The 25,347-nt window shown below is 38.8% G+C and overlaps 1 protein-coding gene across 1 annotated transcript in view; it reads right to left on the minus strand.

The window, feature by feature from the left end:
• The window catches only part of ADAMTSL3 (ADAMTS like 3), a 312,808-nt gene that overhangs the window by 75,743 nt on the left and 211,718 nt on the right, over window positions 1-25,347 (minus strand). The window contains exons 7-10 of the mRNA XM_075273425.1: window positions 21,231-21,357; window positions 10,467-10,541; window positions 5,564-5,721; window positions 2,191-2,302 (exon numbers count right to left, since the gene is read on the minus strand). Coding sequence (XP_075129526.1) covers window positions 2,191-2,302; window positions 5,564-5,721; window positions 10,467-10,541; window positions 21,231-21,357 — 472 coding nt within the window. The remainder of the gene's footprint in view (window positions 1-2,190; window positions 2,303-5,563; window positions 5,722-10,466; window positions 10,542-21,230; window positions 21,358-25,347) is intronic.

Raw genomic sequence — 25,347 nt, forward strand, 5'->3', positions numbered from 1 at the left:
ATTGGATTTGTTATTTTTATTTAGTCAGAAAAAGAAAAAAGTGAACAAAAATTTTTCTGTCAAAATAAAAAAAAGAAAATGTATATTGCAATGCACTGTCAGACTACTGCTGCTCTTAAACATAGTATGCACTGTGGTCAATCTTTATGTTATCAATTGTCCTTGGGTATTGAGTATGGCAATACTGATATTTATTAACCTGTTTCTAGAACACAAACTACAAATCCCATGGTGCTGTGCGCCTGCAGCTGATCATAGCAGAGCTGAGCCCAGTCTGCTTCGGCTGTCATGCACAAGCTGTTATAATGACATGACCATGTGTTTCCTGTATTCAGCAGACAGAATTTCTCTCAACTTCAGACAGGTTAGAAGAGAGGCTCATATTGTATATAACTGCAGTATGTGACTAGCTGTAACAAGAGTTCCACTTTAAATTCCTTTTGAAGAGGTTTTGCTATAAATACTTTGGTAAATGTGTCCTCTTCCTCCCCCCTTGGGTTTTTGCAAATTTATTTTCTTAAAAAAAAAAAAAATGGATTCCCGCATGTTCTATATCCTATAAATAACTCACCAAAGTTCTCATATTGTCACATGTTAAAATAGTAAAATATTGCAATCTTGCATTCAAGCAGAAATGCTTTCTACTGGGGCTGAATAATGCTAAATACCCCCATGCGTTATATGCAATGTTCCTTTAGGCTGAGGCCCCACTTGCAGAAACGCAGTTTTTGCTGTTGCAGATTTTGTTGCCTTTTTTTGAGCCAACATCAAGAATGGATACAAAAAGAATGGGAAATATATAAGAAGCATGTATACTTCTACCTTTTGCTCAATCCACTCCTGGCTTTGACTCAAAAAACCGCATCAAAATATGCAACAAAAAAGCTGCGTTTCTGCAATGTGGGGCCTCAGCCAAAGGCTGGTTTCACACAGGGTTTTTTGGACCACATTTTGAGGTAGAGGCTGCCTTAGAATCAGGTCCAAAAAATGGCTAACTGTGACTGGATACCGTTGAAGTGCCCCAGTATCCAGTCGCGGCATTCCGTTCCGTATAAGGCCCAAATGAATGGCTCGAGTCGGGAGGAAAGTGTCGCGCCGCAGATGCTGCAGCAAATTCTGCTGCGGAATCCATGGCAAAAAAGGGCACATCGCTTCTTTTTTTCCGTGAGCAGGAAGAAACTGCTTGCAGAAAAAGGATGTAAACGGCTCCCATTGAAGTCAATAGGAGGCGGTTTTTTGAGCCGGATTCTGAGGCGGATTCCGCGTCAAAATCCAGTCCAAAAAACCCAGTGTGAACCCGGCCTAAAGGTGTTACTCCACAAAAAAATATTTATCCTCTATCCACAGGGTAGAGTATAAATATCTGGAGGAGGGCTGAGATTCTGCAGATTTTAATATCCACACTACATTTCAGTTTATTGAGACAATAGTTAAAATTTCCTCCACTTGTACACAACTGTATTCCACTGTGGATTTTATGTATGCAATTCCACAAAATCTACATTTTTGTCAAATGTGAATTCAGCCTGAAGATGTAAAGACAAAGAGAGCAGCATATTACATATAGACATACTGCAGAAAGCCCACCCTCTGACTCCTCTCTGTCTTATCCTCGCAGGAAATGGAGCAGTGATAGGGTTCGGCATCTCAGACTCCTTGGCTGTGTGAGGCCCAGAAACGTTTGATGACTGTTTTGAGTATATTTATATATTTATTAGCGAAATAAGGAAACTTCTGTGAATACTATGAAGGAATGTATATCTGAATAAGTAGAAATTGTGGACTGTCTATACAAACATCACAAAGACATTTATAGTTTTAGTCATATGGTCGTGTTGCTCTGTCATGTCCAACACACGGCACATAATCACTACAAGCAGCTTCTGTGCTTTACACTAAGCTGGCTCTGTAAGTCTTATTGACGTCAACACAATCTTCGCTCATGAATCATTCTTGATGAAGTGACCCCCCAGAATAATACACGGTGAAAATTGGGATCTGAAAGGAATCACTGTACACGAGGTAAATTAAATTATTCTTCACACCATTCTTGGATCCTAAGAAATTTCCATGATTTGAAAACTTTTTTTTGGGTGGAGATGGAATGTATTTCAATGGAAATATATTTTCTTAAAATATTGCATCATTTCTGAGTTTCAAATAAAATAAAAATGTTTCTGGGTTACTCACCTCCTCCACAGGTTACCGTGCACGGAAAGAAGTCTGTCTGTCTCCACTGGTGACTAATGGGCTGATAGAAGAAAAACTGCACCACGCTGTCTTTGGGTGAAACATACCTGGTCTGGAGAAGGGTTTGGGTAAAGGTGTTAATGTTCAGTATTAAATATATTCAGGTATTTATAGTTATTACAGCATCACATTTATGTCAGTACAGGTAATAATGGAGGAAACTCTCTATTATGTCATACAAGCAGTCATAGTCTGTGTCCATACAACTGTTAAAGGGTTTCTAGTCAAATTCAAAAACCCAGGGAGGGTGGGGTATATTAAAAAAAAAAAACACAGAAGAGATTCTCACCTCCCCCCATCCTCCATTCCATTATCTTCTCTATGTTATGTGACTTAGTTGACATCTGCAACCAATCACTAGCCTCAGCCATCACATGTTGGGCACCGACCCTTTGTGGGGTTCCCAGTTTGATTGTAAAATTCCTTTGAGAACTGTATTCATCTTCTTTCCACCATCATATTCAACCCCTACCAACTATCGGCCAGAAGTACTGGTTGACACTCCAGATTTTACATTATGCTCCAAGCACTTATTACCGTATTACCTTACTTATGGCATGCTCTATAATACTCTTGTACCCTTCTAATCCATACTCAACTCTGTTACCTGATAAATAAGCCTGTCTTGTTGTTTCTCTAGCACCTCTCTGACTGGTTAGCCATGGCTGAGATAGCTGCAATCCTGACAATGATAAACAAGGCTGTCTTCAACCTGTCCTCTACATACATCTCTTCTCTAATGTTCCAATATCTCCCTCTTCCTTCCTGCAAAGTATTCTTCTTTAATCTGATACCTCAAGACATCAGATTAATTCACCCTATGCAAAATGGCAAATTCAACCTGAAAACCTAACCTGCAATAACCCTATCTGAACTGCAGAACAATATAAGCATCTGTACAGCACCCTGTAGGTTAAACAAGTAATTCTGACCATTAAAATCTCAATTTTGCACATCTTGCTTTCTACGCATTTGTTTTCTGTTTTATGATGATCTGTTTTACTCTTTGCTGTATAAACTGGGACAGGATGAGCAGAGTAATCTCATATTTAGAATGTGGGTTGCATTTAAGGATAGCTGCAATATATGGCTGGCCTAGATAATGCAGGACAGAAAAACAGATAACTGGTCAGATGTGAAGCTAGCGACCAAATTTACTTGATTGGGTGAAGAATCCTTACATTTATACCAATATAAAAACATGCATTGATCATTATACACTGTGGAACGTGAAGTTTTTCTTGTTATCACCAAATTAGTATTTAGACAATTACATTCTGTGCAAATGGTTGATTGTAATCGCTATTTAGTCTCTTTCAACAATTGGCAATGGATAATATAAATATCTGCTTATGCAAAACTTTCACTTTCATGCAACAGCCATAAAGCACACACATTTTGCTGTAATAATAATTGAAACAGTATAGTAAGTAAATGGGCATATCCAATATGTCTGCCCCAGGCAGTTTTTTTTCCCTATATTAGCTGCATCATATAACCTATTACATGTGAAAAGGCTATGTTCAAATCTACATCAGAAGTCCCATTAGCAGCCTTTGATACAGAGTCTGTCAAAAATCATGGACAAAATAGCTCATTTTACACCGTAACGGAAACCCGACAATGTCCATTACAGTGTTTGGGGTCCACCAGTATCTGTTTGTGTATGACGAATGCATTGCTGTCAGAATTTCCATTTTTCTGTTCCCATAACAGACCAGAAATACAGAAATCCGGACAGATGTGAACACTGCTTTGCATTTACTTAATTAACCTAAGCTTTAATACACGATATATTCCCTTTAATGTTATTCTTACTTTATAGCATACTCTTTATTTCTGTAATAGATGCTCACATTTTCCTAGTATGAATCAAATCCCACCACTGTTTGGTGATTAATAATATAGTTTTCCTAATGATGTCAGAGGTAACCACCTAATACCTTACAAATAGTCCAAACATCAGTCTTTACATACACACACAGCTCGCAGTCAAACGTCTTGCGAAACATCAAAAAGTTTTATCATATTTCTACTTTAAGTAATAAAGCACAACAATAATAGTAAAACAGTTTGGATGTGATATTCACCAAGGGGCTATAATCTGGACTAAGGGGAAAATGAAGGCTAGTTTTCAAATCACTAGTAGGTTATAATTAAAATTGTACACATAAAATGATTGAATTTTCTAAGGATCATGCACACAGGTCCAAAGAGGTCTGCCAGATCTGTCTGTTCCTGCTACCTCCCGAGACAGGTTTTGGAAGGCTTTAAGCTCTGAAAACTTAATTTAGCTCCTAATTAGAAGCTGTAAAGAAAAGATTATGGAAACATGGCAAAGAAACCTGACATATTCGTAGCAAAAAACGGGGAAAGGTAACTTAAGGAAGTGAACAATTACCACAAAATTTCATTTCATTTGCTAGATGCCTTTTAAGCATTTTTGTCATAGTTTTTTTTTTTTTGCTGACACTTTTAATAGTAGCTTAAGAAGGCCACCATTCATCAGATCCTTATATATAATGTTCTCAAGACCTGCACTGCCTAAGCAACCATCTTACGACCTTGCAAATACATTCTTTGTACTAAATCACCAATAACCTCATGTTCTAGGCAACTTATTCTATAATGATAAAGTGTTGATATTATTTCTGTATTTTTTCATCAGTAATACAGCAATCTGTCAGATTCTAAAGAACTAAGCATTCAGGGACTCGTGGAGATCGAAAGAGAGGTTTTTGATAAAACTTACATAATTTAGTAGTTTGCAAGTAATTATAAGATACTGTCTTATATCTTATTAGAGAAAATTGCTTCTTTCCATTCACTTTGAATTCATTGCTCTCTGCATTAAGAGACAAAACAGACTTTTAACTTATAGAAGTCTATGGAGAGGGATAGTAGAAGGAGTGAGCTGGTAGAGGGAGGCAAAGGAAACCACACATATAGACTATGCTGATTCCTTCTTGCTGCTTCTATACTACAGAAAGAAAGGGGAGCAGAATCTCCTGTTTTTTCCATGTGATGTATATGGAGAAAATAAGTCTTCACCATTAGCGAAAAGAAAACTGACAATTAGCTATCAAGCTTGCAGAGGGGAAAACTGATGTAAATGCAATATATAAGTCATTTATTGGACAGAAAATCCCATTATTTTGATATAATACCCAATTCTCAATTACTTATCGTCAAGTCATTACCACAAGGAGGTTTTTAAATTGTGTTCAATAGTGTATATGTTCATAGATTGCCATATATCAGGTTCATTTAAATAAAAGAAAAACTTCCTACAAAAGAAAATGAGAATATATACCTTAATAATGAAATCAGCTCGCAGTGGACCTGGTGCCTTTAGGATCTCCCTTTCCGATCCCTTCTGAAATTCTACAGTTGTATTTTCAATGATATAGGTTCCAGGACTAGTAAAGCTGTGCTCTCCACTCTCGCCTTGTAAGGTTTTTGACTCAATGGCTAAAAAGAGAAACATACAAAATTAAAAACATGTATAAGGCATATAGCAGTCTGATTCGAGTCTGCTACCCTGTATCTCAACTTACATACTGCAACCCAATCTGCCATTTGGCATGGAGAGATTCTAGAGTAGTTCTTTGTGATATCTAAGTGGAGGTACACTTTAAGGTATGCATTAAAAGTGAAAGAACTTGTAGTTTGTAATAAAAAAAACCTATTTAAAAATGCCTATAGTAAAAAACAGAAAGAGGAAGTGGACTGCTTAAACCAGGGGTCCTCAAACTGCGGCCCGAGGGCCACATGCGGCCCGCCAAGCACTTCTGTCTGGCCCCGCCGACAATGCCGGCAGTCATGCATTTATAATGAAGCTCCTGGGGAGCTCGGGCCAGGCCATGGAGCGCACTTCACTTTACCTATTAGAGGGCACCGCTCCCGATGTCTGTGCGACCTGTTCTGCCTCCGGCCCACTGTTTAAAAAGTTTGAGGACCCCTGGCTTAAACTCTTACCAGGAAATGGACAGATATATTTACTGTAAGAGTCCATAAGAAGACTGGCAACATAGGCTCACCACTGGAGCCCATTTATTACCTCGTCTTGGTAAACTGTAACCAATCTATGATGAGAAATAAATAAAGAATAAAAACTGAGATGTATAGAGCGCGTATAGAGATATGAGTTAAATCCATTTATTGGGTTCAAAGACATACGCGTAGCCATTGCCATTTGTCTGTCTTTGGAACCCAATAAACGGATTTAACTCATATCTGAAGTCTCCAGCCTTTGTAGCGCTCTATATATCTCGGTTTTTATTTTTTATTTATTTCTGTTTTTATACCACCAATCTGGTGGGTGTCCGGGTGGAGCTGCAACTGGGCATTACCGCTACACTACAGGAGCCAGGTCTTTTGTTTTTATTTCATTTACAATCTATGATGACAAAGTCTGTAAAATGCTGCAGAATATATTGGCAAGAGATAAAAAAAGGCTCTCCATATTGCTGCACCTTTCCTCCCTTATCTCTGTCCATCGCCCAACCCGTGCTCTCCGTTCACTCAATGACCTAACACTTACATCATCTATTATCAGAACCTCCCACGCTCGTATACAAGACTTCTCCCAAGTTGCACCACTTCTCTGGAATGCTCTACCCCGGACAAAGATTAACTCTGAATTTCTACAGCTTCAAGCCCAAACTAAAGACACATCTTTTGAGACAGGCCTATTACAATTCCTGCAAACCCTTCAGTACCGTAATTAAAATCCCTAAAACAAACCCTCCTCTGTTCCCGCTCCTACATTACCCCACATGATATGATGCCGTTTCGGACTAACTTTATATGTCCAAGCACCATCCACATGTTAAAGGACACGACTGGTGATGGCTCATACAGTTTTATGTCTGTGTAATGACAGTAACCTCTATTACAAAATTGTCTGACCACTATATAAGCAATGCTACCTCCAATGCCGCCCCTGTTACCTCTTGTGTCACCCCTTCTCTACTTCATAGATTGTAAGCTCTTGTAAGCAAGGTTCTCAGTCCCATTGTGTGAAGTGACTATTTCTTTGTAATGTACATTTTTGTCTGTACTTGAACCCTACAAATTGTACAGCGCTGCGGAATATGTTGGCGCTATATAAATAAAATGTATTATTATTCCTATAATTTTCTCCCAAGTAGAATTTGTATACAACATTGAAGCACTTAGTAGAGTGGACGTACTAAAAAGAATGTAATAATGTAGAGTACAACTTACAGCCATTGTGGAATGTATCTTGCAAGGTTACAAGTGCCACCAGGACACCAGATATAACTGATATATTCTAGATGAACAGCAATAAACTAAGAAATATATTATAAGGGAAATAAGAAATGATATTACAAGGAATATAGTCCATTCCCATTTCTCCTTCAGCAATGCAGAGTGCTTTCCATATTTAGCCCTATATGAGGATGATACTCTCTGCTATTGCTGACACCTGCATAGGTTTTCCTGGGAAAACTACAACCATATAATCCAATACTTAAATTACAGACTCTTTGATCTTGCCTGATGTCTGTGCACATGAGTTTTTGCTATTTTGTAACTGTTTAAATACACGAAAGGGAATAACCTTTTGCAAATAGGGCACATAATTTTTGTACATTTTCCATCATCTCAAGATCATATCTGTGGAACACATCAATATGTGTAATACTCTTTGCAGATTTGTAGATGCTAAATATTTTTCACTAGTCTATTCGGCAATTCATTTTTTTTTTTTAAAGATTCTGTTATTTTTTGAGAGATTGGAAGGTTTATAATTAACCCTTATTATTCTCTGGGTGTAAAGATATTTAGGTTGAGGCCCCATGTTGTGAAAAGGTCAGGCTGTTTGTGGCAGATTTTGTTGCGTTTTTTGGAGCCAAATATATATTTCCCTTTACTTTTGTAGCCATTCTTGACTTTGTCTCAAAAATACTCAGCAAAAGCTACAACAAAAAAAATGTGCGTTTCTGCAATGTGGGGGCTCAGCCTTATAGGCAATATCCTATATTTTAATAGCCCCTTTCCTTTATATTAAGCTAGGTTAAATATCCATTACACATAACTGAACCTCTAACACAGATGTGAACACAGCCTAATATTTTTCTTTGTGTGCAGTAAAAGTTAAGTTCCATAGTTCCACAAGTAATAGGGTTTAATAAAGACGTCATGTTATAATCCTACAGAGCTGATCCAGAAGAAGGCAAAAACCTTTTAGCGTCAGATGGCAATTCGACCATATCAGAAGAAAAATTCTTAACATCTCCAAATTTGGCAAATATAATAAATCCTTGGTTAAACCCCAATCTTTAAAATCCCTAATTTTTGCAGCCTCTCATTATAAGAGAGACCTTACATCCTATTTAATAATTAGTTATTAAGTTCTTTTACTTACGTTGTAAGGTCAGAACTAAGTAACTAATAAATGTAAGAAATAAAACCGGCCTTATCCTCGTGGGCAGAGTCAGACTGGAGTTCCTTGTGGGGAGTTCCTGAGGGGCCCATCCTTCTGGGCAGAATATGTACATGCTCAATTTGAATTGCATATAACTAGGACATATCCCCAATAAGGCTTAACTGATTATTTATAAATCATCCTGTAAGAAACAGATTCAAGTGCCCTCTAATTGGTGATGTCTTCTTCTGGATGATTGAGGTCCACTATTGTGTCCAAACCACTGAGGGATTCACTGGTATCCCAGTGAGCCCACTAACTCTGCTATTGACTTGTGTCTACATGTGATGACATTGACTTCAGATTGACATCCCACAGGGTCAGCCGCATAGTACAATGCCTGAAAATATATAAGCCTGGATTGCTTTATATAGTGGTCTTGCAGCACTTTCTGATATGTGAGTACTGATAAAATTTACACATGGTTCTTAAAGGGAATCTGTCACCCGAACTCACCATATCAACCCAGCTCCGCAGATAGATAGGTTATGGTCTCCTAAATCTAATGTTTTCCCCCTTGTAAATTAGCACCTCTGCTGCTGAGATATCGCTGTTTTTATCAATATGTAAATAAGCTTCTTTTTTTTGGCAGTGAAGAAGTTACCACCTCCAAAGAGCTAATTTGCATGTTGACCAAAACAGCGATAATGCAGCCACAGATATTATAGATGGAACCTGCAGGTCTGTGGGAGTGCGGATAGGTGAGTATTTTGTTGTTGTTTTTTTCTGTGGTGGTTTAGTGGGCAGGGAGCCTCATCAGGAGATTAGTTATGGGAAATTAAATTTGGGAGGGGAGGAGCATTTAAAAACTTTTGAACAGAGTCCCCTTATATATTAAAATGGCCCTGTGTGGGGCTGGGCTAGTATGCTGGGTTCTGCTGATAGACTCCCTTTATACCTCATATAGACAAGATACTTTTTACAGCGGCTTATCTTTAGGCACAAATGACCAAGCATATTGAATGTGAATAAATGATGTCTCATTCAGGTCAGCCTTTTGGGCCCCAACATGTACACTTATATAATGTAACTAAAACCTTTTGGAATCAGAGGCAAGTAGTGCCTCCGTAACATGTTGGTACTGGCTGGGAACTACTGAACTTCAGCATGGCAGAAAGCCGAAAAGAAAAATAAGGAAAGACCACCTGCTGTGAGGACACCTTGGAGAATGAGGAGGGCAGCAGCTAGTCTAGCAATGAATGATGTGTATTACAGTATACTATAACCTCGCCATGATCAACAGATACAATAGCTGTTGCTATACAGCACAAACAGACCTCAGCAGTGTGCAGCAGAAAGACCTGCTACAGGGTGGGGTGTTCCTTCATATGGAAATTAAATATATTGGAAAAAGCAAGCAACATAAAGCATACTGCTTCTGTCCATTCATTTGCTGTGCTAGTCAGGTCGGTCCTGCCACCCAACACGTACTCACCAGTGCCAATGCTCTTTAAAGATCTTATTTACCAGAACTAGAAGCCAACTTTAGAATGGTAATATATCTCCAGGTGTCTCCACTCTAAAACGGAGACCAAAACTTAGAAAAAACTCGATGAGCACTTGGCCGGGAACTCCCAAGGACTGAAGATCATTGCAGATCACTGTATGGTAACTATAGCTAATCCCCAAGACATCATAACTTCCACTAGAACTGGAAAACAGGTGTCCCGAGCTCTGTTAACTCTTTTACTTCAAGCTAAATCAACATCACATCGGCCCTGAACTGACATACATGTCACATATAACTTAGAATGGTTCATACAAACGTGAGCTGGTCCTTTCACTGTGATTCTCATGCTGCGACTTCCATGCGGTACAGCAATTACCGTCTCTTCTCCTATGGAAAAAAAAAGACATTACACTGATCAAAACAGATGTTGGGAGTATCGTGTGACTGGGGCAGAGCTTGCGGCTATGTGGCTGAATAATAACACAGGTGTATGCATTTTACATTAGAAGAACATAGAAGAATTGCAAAAAATACTATTTTGTTCCAGCAATAAAGTTGAGGAGAAAATAACATCCAGGCCTCCCACAACTCCTTAGAAAGAAATACATAAGAAGAAAATGGAATTCAGAAAACATGACTATCTTCTGTAAAGAAAGACCTTTAATTTAGCATTTCATGCACCTCCAACTAGGACGATTAGCATAGAAGCTTGTTTTCTAGAGAGTGGAGACTAAGTGTTCTTATCTCTCATACACTACACGCAGGAGATTCTGCTCTCCTATATCTAGAAAAAGGAGGAGCTTACACAGAATTCATAGGTAACCAAAAAATTATAATGGACCCCATCCCACCTCAAAAATTGGGATAGGAACTTCATAAATATGTAAATCAGAAAATCCCCATAAATCTCTATGGAGTGAAAGACCACTAGTGGAGACTACAGGAAAATCCTATAACTGTGTTAGCTAGCAAGAGAGAAGTTCAAAAATGGTGACCTGGCGCCCGTCTGGTGGAAATAGTAGACTCCAGTCAGGAGCCCACCAGGCCAATTGCAGCTCTTACCCGGACACAGTCCCACACAGTGGGTGGTGATGCAAAATGGAAAGGATATATAGAAAAACCGGGAACTGACAGCTAGCAAGAGAAGTAGTTCAGTCTGTGACTGCCATTCCCTCCACCAAAGTCCCCTCACAAGTTACACAGCTCCTTTCTAGAAGGTATACCACTGTCTAGACACTTACACGGTACTACAGCAACATGAAGGACAACATACAGCAGTAATGAATGGTGTAGCAAGTAGAGGCAGTAAAATATGCAGTAGCAGTGTCTGTACCTCTTACTCTTCCCCTTGCCTCTCCATAGACTTCTATGAACAGCAGCTGAAACCTGATTTATCAGTGAGTGTAAAATCAGTCCTGATCACTGTTTTACTGAAGTCAATATAAAGTGCCAATACATATGGAAATGCTTTACAGACATTGTCAATACTGTCCCAAGTACAACTAACAATCTAAATTCCCTACTAGTATGTCTTTGGAATATGGAAGGAAACCAGAGTACCCCAAGGAAACCCATGCATCCACGGAGAGAGATCATCTAAATAGCGCTAACCACTGAGCCACCATGCTATCCACAACCATGAATATAAGGAGTTTATAAGGAAGGGGGAAGAAGGGATGTCTGATAAATGGAGAAAGGCATATATTACAAAGTTACTTACTGACACTTGTGCTTTTAATTAATGGAAAATAATGATTAGTTATCCTTTAACAATCCTATAATACCATAACAAAGCATACACTATGCTTAAGGATGACCTGTCACCAGGTCTGAAAAGCCCCATGACATACTGTACAACATCTGATAAGTGCTGTAACCTTTTGTTTATCCATAGCAATTCAGCCATTCCAAGACCCTTTTGGTGTTGATGGAAATTAGGATATACTAGCTGAGTGGGGATTCTTTGTGTGCTGTATGTGATGCAGTCTTATTGCCCATTTGACTAGTATACCCTAATCTCTATCAATACTAACAAAACACCAAAATACTCAGAAGAAACATGTCATTTGCTTTTCAGGCCTGGTGGCAAGTTGTTTGTATGGTAGGATATATTCTAATATTATTTTATATTTGCAATAATTGGTGAAATGGACACACTTTATACAATCCCACTGAACACCAAATATTGTACCTCTTTCCCAGTATTATGCCAATAACAGACAATAGATCAAACTGTTGTTTTAACCAACAGAGAGAAATTTGCTGAAATGTTGCAGAAAATACCATAGACTTCTCTTCATCTGCTCAGTATCACTGGAGATGGATCTCAAGCTTGGGGCCCGTGACATGCTGCTTGCTTTTCACAAACAAGCTCGCTTAGTTAAAGTTAAAGAGTCACGTTCACCTTGTGCATGCCAGTGCTAAGTGGAACTCTGCCACTACAAAGATATTTTATGCCAAATATTTCGCAGAACTGCTCACTTAAACCACTTTTAACCACCCAGAACTGTTCCAGCTTTCCAAGCCTACTATCAATTTATCACAGTAGAGGTTCCAGCGAAAGGCTTGCAAGTGAGTGATCTTAATCTCCACAGACCTACACCTAGAGATACACAATACTTTGTTACAGATATATTTTGCTTGGGAAGAAATACACAACATTGGGTATTTGTGGGAGCCTTTGACATGTACAATACTCCTATTTCAGTATGGGATTTCCATAATTTGCTTAAGTACATTTTGTGTGTATTTTTGTTCTCAAAATAGTCCTGTACAAAACCTCAGATTTGAGTGCCCACAGGATAAACACTAATGGTCACAGTCTTGTTCATAAATATGCCAGTCAGTGACTAGCACCCTTGGCATTGAATTCAAGATTTCAAACAAATCCTAAATGAGATGATAAATTGGCATTATAAATCTTGGCATCCCATGTATCTGCAGGCTCAAATGAAGTTTATTTTGCATACTAATTCAGTGTTTCCAAACTGCCAAGAAAAAGTGATACTCTGCCACGGCAGGCACAGATTAGCTGGGGGTCTACTTTACACTCAATGCTTCCAAAAAGGTTTTAGAGATATTCAGAACCAAGTAATTCTATTTTATTCTCGGCACATATATACTGGATTGATAGAAAGATAGATAGATAGACAGGTAGACAGATGGATAGATAGATAGATAGATAGATAGATAGATAGATAGATAGATAGATAGATAAGGAGCTGCACTTTCAAATAGCCAAAAAAGGGGACACTTGATCTATGGTCTGTAGTTTATCAACCTTCAAAATATTATAAAACACAGGTTAGTACTGAATGAAAACATAGAGAAACTGACTTTATTGGCCTAACAGGCAAAGCTTGAAAAAGGTCCATTTGGAGATGAAACATTGCATCTTGGGTTTATAAAGTCCATTTCCCTTTTTTGTTTCAGTATGCTATTTATTTATTAAGACTTGTGTTTCACACCCCAATGTCAATCTGAAATACATGAATATGAAAAGTGAACATTAAGAGTCACAAGACGAAAAAGTAAGGGCGGGGGCCCATGGCTCAGAAATCTGGGCGCTGTACAGTACTTGCAAAGTGGATGGGATTGATTAGAATCCCATGCCCACTTTGTGTGAAAAAAAATTGCAGCGCGGACACGCTGCGATTTCCAAAACCGTTGCGGTTTTGAAAACTGCAGCATGTCAATTATATCTACGGAAACACCGGTGGCTTTCCCGTAGATATAATGGTAAGAAAAAGTCTGTGGAGGAAAACTTTGAACTTTCTGTTCAAAGCGCTGCGGGAAGAACCGCACACATTCATGCAGTGGTTCTTCCTGCAGCGCTTTAACGCTGCGTTTACGGCCCGTGGGGCCTTAGCCTTACAGTAACTACAAAGTGGATGGGATTATTGCGAATCCCATGCCAACTTTGCGGTAAAAACTGCGGCGTGGACATGCCACAATTTCCAAAACCCGGCACGGTTTTTGAAATCACAGCGTGTCGATTATATCTATGGAAACGCCGGCGGTTTCCCCATTAAGATAATTGTAACAGAAAGTCCGCAGAGGAAAACTCTGTGAACGTTCTGTTTAAAGCGCTGTGGGAAGAACCACAATGCGTTCCTGACGCGGTTTTTCCCGCAGTGCATTATAGCCTTAGCCTAAAATCTATGCTCTGTGCTAGCTATGAGCAGATATAGATTTTCATTACAATGTATGCTACTTTCTGCTTTTAGTGATGATAAATTTGTCAGAAACTTACCCTCTTGCGTAGCCCCAACCACTTGTTCACCACTTTTCAATAGTGTGCTACAAGTTTGCATGTGCCAAAATTTGTGACTGTGTAATGCCCTTGATAAGAGCCCTTGATAAGTTCCACTCATAAAGTTTCATGCTAAGGCTATAGGTACACCATCACTCGTGACACAGATTATGCAGCCAAATATTGCAGTGTCGCCCTGTCTGTACTGCATCTAATGAAAGTAAATGCAGTCGGGTTGCGAGCTGCATTTTTTTGCAAATACTGTATCACAATTGGCCTAACATGTGGTGCAACGCGATCACGTTTTCATTCATTTGCTGGTAGGCAGGTCAACTTTGCCTGTGAAGTGCATGTTGTAGGTGGGAAGTTACTATCTTACTGTGTAGCCTTAGTCTCCATTCACATCTGTATTTTATTTTTGCATTATAAAGGAAGACACAATACTTTGCAAGATCAGACACCAACACCAATGGTACCCAACAGAACCAACTACCTTCCGAGGCAGATGTGAATGAAGCCTAATACTTGAACAAAAACGTTCTCTTAGTACATTGCACAGAAGCATGCCATGTGTTCTGATGTTAGTGGGAACAGCTACACATGTTCATGCACTGGACATTACGTATAGATACACTGGAAGTCCCAGACAAGCTAATTGCAACAATCACTTCATATGTCACATTGAATAAAATACAAAAATATTTTGTTTGACAAGGTCTGTGTATGTGGTATAGAGCTTTCTGGAGCTGGATCAATACACAGACTTGTACTTATCAAACTTATCACCTGACACAACCATGCAGAGCGCCACGGCTGCTTGACTCATTTGTAATGTTTTCGAGCTGATGTAAGATTATACACATGGTTACAGATGGAAGCTTTTCTAAAGGAAGGCCATAAAAGGAAATACTTATACTGGAAGATAATACAAGAACTTACTTGTTGTGGATTATCATTATATTCACATATTTCTGGTTACATTATTGCCACTACTATTTCTGTAAAGGGGGGCACAAACTTACCCTACTGCTTTTTGGCTACTGAACCCAAATGCCCTATTCCTCTGTTCCTGAATTGCCCTTCTTTATTAACCAGTACATTTGATCAATTACTTTACTTTCCTACTCCAGAAGGTGTCAGTCTATTTCTAGCCCATGTCCTGTATGTTCATAATGCACTTCTATTAGTATCTAATGCTTCAGAGTTTTCTAGCAACATGTAAATGACATATGGAAAATACAAGATAAAGGATTTCTGCACAGTCAACTTTACAGTAGATATACAGTACATTCATTCTAACCTATTTCTGGGCATCCTACCATAGTTAAACGGATGCTGGGCAGACATAAGGTCTATAATCGTTAAATGATGCAGTGAATGTTATAAAAATAAGTGGAATCATATACCATGTTATATATTATAATGTGAATTGGTCCATACAAGGAGCTCAAGCACTGGCTTTTGGGTAACAGAAACACCCTTAATACTTTCATAGGAATTAGGGGGGGGGGGGGGGGGGGGGGAGTAGCAGCCAGATACTGCTAATCAAATCCACTTAGTCATCAGCAAGTGTGACTATATATATATATAAAACTAGAAGTTTTGGCAGTTTGATGGTCTGTGTCTTGCCAAGGAGAAAAGACATCAGCACTGATCTTACAGAAGTAGATCATCAATTCGGTATAAGACCATTTCCCAACAATGTGAAGTCTATCATTGTACAGTGAGTACCTAAGACAATTTTGTTTTGAGATAGTTTTACAAATATGCCTCATGGCCTTTTGGACAGATGAGACAAATGTGGAGATGTCTGGCCATAATGCACAGTGCCATGTTTGGTGAAAACCAAGGACAGCCTATCGGCACAAACACCAACTGTCATGCATGGTGGTAGATCGGTGATGATTTGTGATTGTTTTGCAGCCACAGGACCATGGCACCTTACAGCCATTGAATTGACTATGAACTCCTCTGTATGACAAAGTCCAATATGAGGCCATCTATCCAACAGTTAAAGCTTGGAAGAAAATGATGTAACATGTAACAGATCAAGAACCCAAATACACCAGCAAGTCTACAGCAGAATGGCTGAAGAGAAAAAAATGAGTTATTGTAATGGCCTAGTCAAAGTCTAGATCTCAATCCCACTAAAATGCTTTGTTGGGACCTCTAGAAAGTGGTATATAAATGAATGCTTAAAAACCTCAATGAACTGACGCTAAAAAAACAAAGTGTGTCAGAGTGTTTTCAGAGACTAGGACTATACCAACCCATTGTGGCTATGTATTTTGCTGTGACTTGGTCTCTGAGCATATTATGTTGTGTGCCCACAAGTTACTTGAGAACCCACCAGTAACCATTAAGATGTGTGCCCAAGAATTACCTGTAACCACCAAGCTGTGTGCCCATTAGATACTGGAACTCTCAACTGTGTACCCAATTTATACTGTAATTGTAATGCTAGGTGCCACTATTATATAACCACTATGTTGTGCCCTCATTTTAAAAGAGGACATATCACCACCTCCAAAAGCTCCAGTTCTTTGCATCCTTTCATTAGGTGCTGCTTCACTGATTCTGGCACAGTTGGAATATTTTCCATACCCCCTCCAATCTCAAAGAATCAATGCTATTCGTTTTCGGGCCTGATGTGCCAATTAGACTCTATACTGTCAAGTGGGTGGTCTCAGGCTTAGCTAGTACATAGCAGATGAGGTATCTGACAATGTCCAGCTCTCATGGGGCAATCACAAAGCTTAGATTTCCTGTTATATACTGTATTACATATATGGATGGCAAAAGGTACTATACAGCTATTAGTTATTCTGACATCATACTTTGTGATAGCCTACATTTTCACACTCTCAGTTATGAGTTTTTCTTTTGCTGGGTGCAGCAGGATGCTTAAGTGTGTGTTTGGCTGTCATAGTATTTGTGCTGCCACCTTTAAAATAATCCTCTCTGCAGTGGGAAGGAAATCCTGCTCATGCTACAATACGACACAGTCTATAGGGGACTGGTCCATTTCCTTTGATGCCATCACTGGTAGGGAGGTCCCTTTTATGTAAGCTCCTGATGAAGGGTCAGGGCATCCAGATGTCACACTGAATAATTACTACGCCATCTCTTATTGTCTTCTGGAAATATAAACTGGTAAAGGATATCTAAAAATACACAAGAGGTGCGGTACAGCTGATTCCTTGAAGCACTGGTGATCCCACAGGTCATATATATGTAAGACAATGTATTTGAGATGATCTTACATCTAAAATACATTTAGTGAAAATAATAGGAGTACATTTAATTCTTAAATTAGAATTATTACTTACATTGTATTCTGACTGATTCTATAAATAATATTAATAGAACTGTTTCCTTTACAAACTGGAACATTTATGACAGAAGCACATTGCAGCCCTTCTTGCATTGACTATAGGATATATCTCCTGCGTCCCACATTACATAAACCCATATGCTGTATCAGATGTTGTACACTGCTTTTCTGTATGTAGTGCAATGAGTGTACCGCGCCATGCAGTATTCTCGCAAAGGGTGAGGGCTAGAGGGCCCTTGGCTAGCACCAAGAAGGATACATGTCACTGGCACTGTTAAGAGTACATGTGGATATAAAGGACATATGGCTAGTATTGTTAGGGGGCAGATTACAATTCATGACAGCCAGCGCAGTAGTTGGCACTTGTAGGGCTTAGTAGTAGCCTTGATAGTTACAACACATCTGATGTGAAACAGATCCTAAGTGATCCTGACTGACCAACTCACATTTTATTTTTACAAGGAGAATTTGGCACAGCAGACTATGGTATTTTTACAGTCAAAAAGCAATGTGCCCTGGACATAGCCGAGGTGAGCAGTGCTGTGCGCAACACCAGGACTTTTGTTGATGTCCAATATCTAAGCCCCGACTCACTATGAAGAGGTAAAACGAAAAGTGTGCGGAGGTCCCAGATGTGTTGATTTTTTTCTCACTACTGGTTATTAGTACAAGGCTGCCAAATGTCCAATTTTCAAAGTGTTACAGATTTGCTCATTGAATTAATTCTTTTCTTTTAGGAAAAGTCTTGGCACTTTAGTCATCCCTGAGGAGTCATACGCAGAGCACAGCCTACAGTTTTATGACTTCAACACCAAGATGTTTAAAGATAGCGAAAGAATGAATTTCATAGGAAAATAATCTGATCTACAGTAAAGATATGGCATGAACAATGAACTGTGAAATCTCCCCATGGCACTTCACTGATAGTCTGACAAACCTCATGTTTTACTATTCATCGTGCAGTGTAATAACTCCTACCTTCTTCTAGGTGTAATGTATGACTATTGTACAAGTACTCATAAACAATGGTATTACGTATGGTTGAAATGTCGCCCAGTTCAGGCTGGGCCTGCTCCAGGATTGTGTAGGCTTTGGGGCAACAGATCCTCAGTAGGCCCCGTTGCAGCACAGCTCACGCTGCAGCAATGTGTTCTTGCAAAAGCTGCCAAAGCAAGATACACCTGAAATTGGGTGGTTTTGTTGTGGAACCGCTGCAGGAGTTGCTGTAGGTGTTTTGCAGCGTTGCAAAGGTTAGTGTGACCTGCAGCAATAAGTGACATGCTGTGGCTTTAAAACTGCTGTGGTTTCAGTTGCAGAATATAGAAGAGACTTGTAGATATTCTGCTAATATAGATGACAGTGGGTCAACTGATGGCAAGTCTAGAAGATAATATAATGCCCCTACATAGTATAATGGCCCCCTTCCCCCCCCCCCCCCACAGTATAATGACCCCTTTAATGTCCAACACACTGTACAATATTCCTCTTTTGAACCCACCCTGTATAATGGCCCCTTTTTATACCATATATAGTATAGTTGCCATTTTTCCCCTGCATGCTATAAAATTGTCCAATTTTGCCTCCAAACACAGCAAAAGGGTCACTATTTCCCCACAGGCAGTATAATGGAAGCAAACCCCCCCCCCCCCCCACACACACACACACACATACACTGCATAATGGTCCGGAAGACCGCACCAAAACACCCAGTATGAAACTACTGTAGCTACATCTATGTAGACTAGCTACATTACTATCAATGAGAACTATAATGCTTTCTGCTGGGAGTGTTTCTTTAAATGGAAAGCTGAACATCTCAGATATTTGGCACCTATCTTCCTCACGACTATGGATACGCTATACTCTCATTAAACCAACTTATCTTCTTTTGACAGGATCATTGGGGGTCTGAAAAGAGTCTGAAAGCGAAGAGTCAGACTGTGTAGAGGAACACCCCCAACTGGGCACACCCTGTTGTCAATTTATTGGTAAATTTCTAGGAGGAATAAAAGAGGAACAGCACAATATAGCATTTTATTAAAAGATGCTCCAGAATTGTTATTTCATAGATAATACAACAATTTACTTAAACTAACATGTCACGAGCAGTGACTGATCCACCACCTGGTGCGGAAGAGTTGCATTTTTTTTTTTTTTGCAGATTTTGCAGTTTTTTAAAGCCAAAGCCAAGAGTGGCTTCAAGTGGAATGGGAAATATAAAGGAAAATTCTCCCTGCTGCTAATGCCACTCCTGGCTTTAGCTTAAAAAAACATTAGTAAACAATAGAGGCAAATATAACAAATTATGTGTGGGTATATGACCATAGCAACAAAGTGAACCAGCCACACAAAATATATGAATAAAAATTAACTTTTATTAAGTGCTCCTAAAAAGGTGTAACAACATATATACATACAAAATATATAAACAAACATAAAACAAAATCATATAGGGATAGATAATGCTACAAATACCAACGTGTCAGCCATGGAATGTACACTGGATGGCAACACTAATATCATAGTACAAAGGGCTCAACCATAGCTAAAACTGAAAGTGTCCAATAATAAAGTGTTGTAAATGAAAACAACAAATAATCAGTGTAATAACCCACAGATAGCTATGAGACTGCCCACATAGGATGATCCAAGATTAGACTCCATACATACCAACAGTAAAGGGACCCGACGCGCGTTTCACCTGTATTTGACAGGTTTCGTCAGGGGACAACTACTGGGTATCAGCTGCAATCTTATATAGAAGTCTGGTAACACTTTATTATTGGACACCTTCAGTTTTAGCTATGGTTGAGCCCTTTGTACTATGATAATAGTGTTGCCATCCAGTGTACATTCCATGGCTGACAAGTTGGTATTTGTAGCATTATCTACCCCTATATGATTTTGTTTTATGTTTGTTCATATATTTTGTATGTATATATGTTGTTACACCTTTTAGGAGCACTTAATAAAAGTTAATTTTTATTCATATATTTTGTGTGGCTGGTTCACTTTGTTGCTTAAAAAAACATACAAAACTACAGGTTGTCCAGTTATGCTGAAATTCTGACCACGTTTTACTTGGCGTTTTAAATAACCATACTGGTGGTGTAATTCTCATAAGTTTCAGTATCTATAAAGTCAGTGACAGATGAAACTAATAATTCTGTGTGTCCTATGTAGAGAATGGAAATAATAACTCTATAAAGTATTCTATAAAGCATTGCCATATTGGTCAACAGGTCTACTGTACCTTCTTCATTCCACGCAGCAATCATGGAATTCTTCCTATATAACAGACGGTGAAATCATGAGGTATATAGTGGGCATTGCAATTTATATATCCCCTAGTGTTACCTTCTTTATTATAGAAAACGTATAGTAGCAAAGATTCTCCTATTAGCCATAGTAATTAGTTATTACCAATGAAGTTCCTTTGGATATGGCATTTTTGTAGAGTATGAGGGTAAAAGATTCACAAGAAACTTACTTTTTTCATTGGAGAGATGTGTTTTGGACTGTCCTCTGACCAGCCGGCATGTAGACCCATCTCCTGCACAAACTCCACAATTGTCTTCTTTGGCATTGCTCCCAAGCTGCCGATCGCAGCCCACCGCCTGCCAACATCAACAGCAAAGTCAGAAGGAGGGCAGACCTGTAGTACACATGCTCAGGTTTCTGGAATTTTATTTATTATGTTATGCTTCTCATTTTATGAGCTGGCCTAATTCTGTCAGAGCACACATTGTTTCTCAGCTGATGTTAGACACATCCTGTGGCACCGTATCATTTATGTTATTTTAATAAAATAGATTGGTTATCAGTTGTTACAATGCAAACCCCAAGGAAACACAAAGTATTCTATTACTATCCTGTTTCACCAATGTTACTGGCTCATTGTGCAATTTAATGGGGATGTCTGTCCTAAATATCTATATGCATGGACTAAGTTCATTCTCGAGTTACACAGCTTTGCTGCTTGAAGGGGTTATCCAGGATATTTTATTATTGCGGCCGGGGAAGTGGAAAAAAAAAAAGAAATATACTCACCGGTCCCATTGCAACCCAGGGATTTTCCTGCGGAAGTTCCCGTCACACTTGACTGCTAAGGCCAATCAGTGGACTATGGAAAGGTGAAGTGACATGAAGTGACGCTGATCACATGCGGTGTAATTTACACTAGAAAAGCCCCAGGGTACCGCAGGGACAGCAGCCTAGGAGCATCAGGGACAGATACGTTTTTTTTCTTTGTTTTTTTTCCAACTTCCCCGGCCTCTTGCCGCAATAATAAAATATCATGACAACCCCTTTAAAGAAGATTTATTCTTGAGTAATATTGGTCCTGTAGTCAACAAATGCTAAATTTATCGTGGTAATATCCATTCATTACCTTTTTTAGCTTTTACAAAAATGTCTTGTTGCTACCTGAAAGCTGACAATAAGCTGTAGTTGAAAAATATTTTCTCTTTAGTATTTTGCATATATACTGCTATGCCGTCATGAATGTGTTGTTATTCCTGTTACTTCACTACCAGTCTAATACACTGAGCATTTCCAAAGTTTTCTATACATTAAAATGAAAAATTAAGCAACGTTTTAAATGGTCTTACATTTTCTACAGCTATTATGCAGATCTATGTATCTCTAGGGTAAAAACCAACAAATTCAGTGAAAAGCAAACAAAGTATTACAACAATAATGACTTCTATAGAACCACTCCAGGGTGCTATTGTTCCCAACATTTTTAGACTTTTCATTCTGGCAATATCAACTTATTAGATAGAATGCATTGCAGTATATGGAATGTATTAAAAGGGTTTCCCATCCCCCCCAAAATTGTTTAGAACAGCTTAGCATGATGTACAAAATTAATACCGGCATTCACTTCACTTCAATCCCCCACCACTCATGTTCCAACACTGGTCAGTCCCCTACAGATCTCTACCCCCTACTGCATCAATAATGTTCTAACACAGGGATATATAACTACTGTAGTCAATCGATGTCACCACTATGGCTAGGGACTGGGGCGGTCATGGATACAGCAAGAAGTAGAGATGTGCAAGACATTTGGCAGTGTCTAAACTGGATCAGCAAGGTACTGGCGAGAACTTTTTTGTACATTGCTAAGCAGTTTTTAGCATAACTTACTTTTTGCTGGACAACCTCTTTTAAAGGGAGTCTATCATTGGAAAAAGTCATTTTTAACTAAAGGCACATTGGAATAGCTTTAATAAGGCTATTCTAGTCCTACATTTACTTTTTGAGTCTCTCCACCGTTTCTTAATTAATTTGGTTTCTTCTCCTTTGGTAATGAGCATCACGGAGCACCGGAAGTGTCCCCACAGCACTCCGAGAATCAAAAAAGTAAAGGTAGAAGTAGAATAGCCTTTAACATGCCTTTAGTTAAAAATGACTTTTTCCAATGACTCCCTTTAAGGGAAGGGATAACTGCGAAAGGATAAGGAAACTAAGTGAAACTTTATATGGTAGCAGAGAAGGAGATCAGTACGTGAATTCATTTTTAGGTGCAGCTATGTAACAAAAGTGAGCGCTAACGTAAATGCAGAACAGTCGTTTTGTGTGATGCTGTAATATGACATCCACAGACTTATGCCATGTTTTATAAGTAATATTATTATTATGCACGGTATATATGATTATATAATACGGTGCTTTATTTACCACCATACAACACACATGGAACTGGAATGGGACAAAGGAAAGTTGACAGCAATATCTGGAGGCATTGGGGGAGGACATTCATTGTAATAGAATGTATTTTCCTGAATTACAAAAGTTGAAGACCCTGCCATGTTACATTATTTTATAGTATGATTTAAAGTAAACCTGACACCTTTCCTGCTTTACGAAGTACTTGTATTACCCATGAAATTACAATCCGGTGACATCTTTTCTTATAATTCTGTTATTAATCTTAGTCTGCGTGTTACCAGCTAAGGGGTTGTCTTTGCACACCCTGACATTGTCCTATAAGTGTGGACAGAACCAGGTATAACAGAGGGCTAGTACAATTTTATGAGGAATACAAAGTTTTACTAAATTGGAGGAGAGCAGGCAAAGTAACTTGTATAAACTTATCCAGACAAATTCACCGTCTGGCATCTTTCATGTCCTGCTGAAACCAGATTAAAGGAATTTTCCTGTATCACAGCAGTGTCAGGGAGCAATGCACATTGCCATCCTACAACATGGTTCCTTGCAGCTGCAGCTGCAGATCTAGCAACTAAGCAGACACGTATGGGTTTTAAGCAGTCACATATAAATATTTTGATATACAATCCTAAAGTAAGCTTTGACACATTCCATGCATTAAAATCCAACTTAAAAGGTCCCAACAGGATAAGTTTAATACAGAGATTTCCATTACAAGCACAAATTATTATTATTTTTTTATTATTATGTCTGGCGCTGTCTCGCTTGACCTACTAAGAGGTCATCAAACTCATTTGATTTAGAAACTGCTTTATATTCGTCCATAGCTATGTAAAGGAAAAAGCCTTGGAACCGCATAAACTTTGTGAGGGTAGTAATCGTTTTATTCTGAGTTCTGTTAACTCCATCTAAAATCTACAGATTTTTCATTGTGTACTAGAGGTTTACCACAAAGGCTTAACACAAGAACGTAGAATGTACAAGAATTCCTAATGTTTTATGCTCATGGCACAGATTGCAGTATATCGTGAGTGTCAGATCAAATACCAATGGATCTGATTTTATTGTAAATATAAAGTCAGATTGATTTATTTACTTATATCAAGTGCTTCTCCACCTGTATTTGTAGACAAATCTGAAGCTATATTGTTGCTAGGGATTGACTGTCTAATAGCAACAGCCTAGTAACATGGTTGATAGACAGTCCATTCAAAGCAACCAGTGTCCAGTCTGGGGCTGTCATATGAGAAGCTTCACTACAGACCTTCCTGGACCTTTCACACAGGTATCTCACTCATATCAGTTCTTTGGCTGAAATTTTGACTCATACCATGATTGGCAAGAGAAAAGAAGAGGATAAATACTTCCTGCTACTAAATTGGGAATCAGTAGTCTGCATAGCAAACAGGTGAATTTTAAGTGGAAAGTATCCACACCTGAACCATAGTGTAATTTATACTGTAGCGTTCAGTTGAAAAGTGGTCCCCTGCATGGTTATGGTTGCCATATAAAGCAATACTACATTTAAGTAACAAAAAAATATATGGCCCCCTAAGGGAGCCTTCACATGGAGTTTACACTCCGCTCATTCTGAATGTAAACTCGTTCAGAATGAGCGGCGTTAAAATAGATCCCATTGATTTCTATGGGTGCCGGCATATGCGCGCTACCCATTGAAATCAATGGGAGGCTTTTTTACCTATTGCTTTCAATGTGATACGTGGGATTTCCCATTCAAGGGATTATATATCATCTGACCTTAGGCTATGTCATCAATAGGTGATCAGCAATGGCACTCATGTGCACTGTGGCATCTTCTCTGCACCATTGGTTCCATGGTACAACAGTGACTCAGTCTCATTAATGTAAACGAGGTTGAATTTTAAAACCAAGAGTAGCCACTGCACAATATATTACACTATGCTTGGTAT

The sequence above is a fragment of the Leptodactylus fuscus genome, chromosome 5 (assembly GCF_031893055.1).
Source record: "Leptodactylus fuscus isolate aLepFus1 chromosome 5, aLepFus1.hap2, whole genome shotgun sequence".
In the NCBI taxonomy this organism is placed as follows: Eukaryota; Metazoa; Chordata; class Amphibia; order Anura; family Leptodactylidae; genus Leptodactylus; species Leptodactylus fuscus.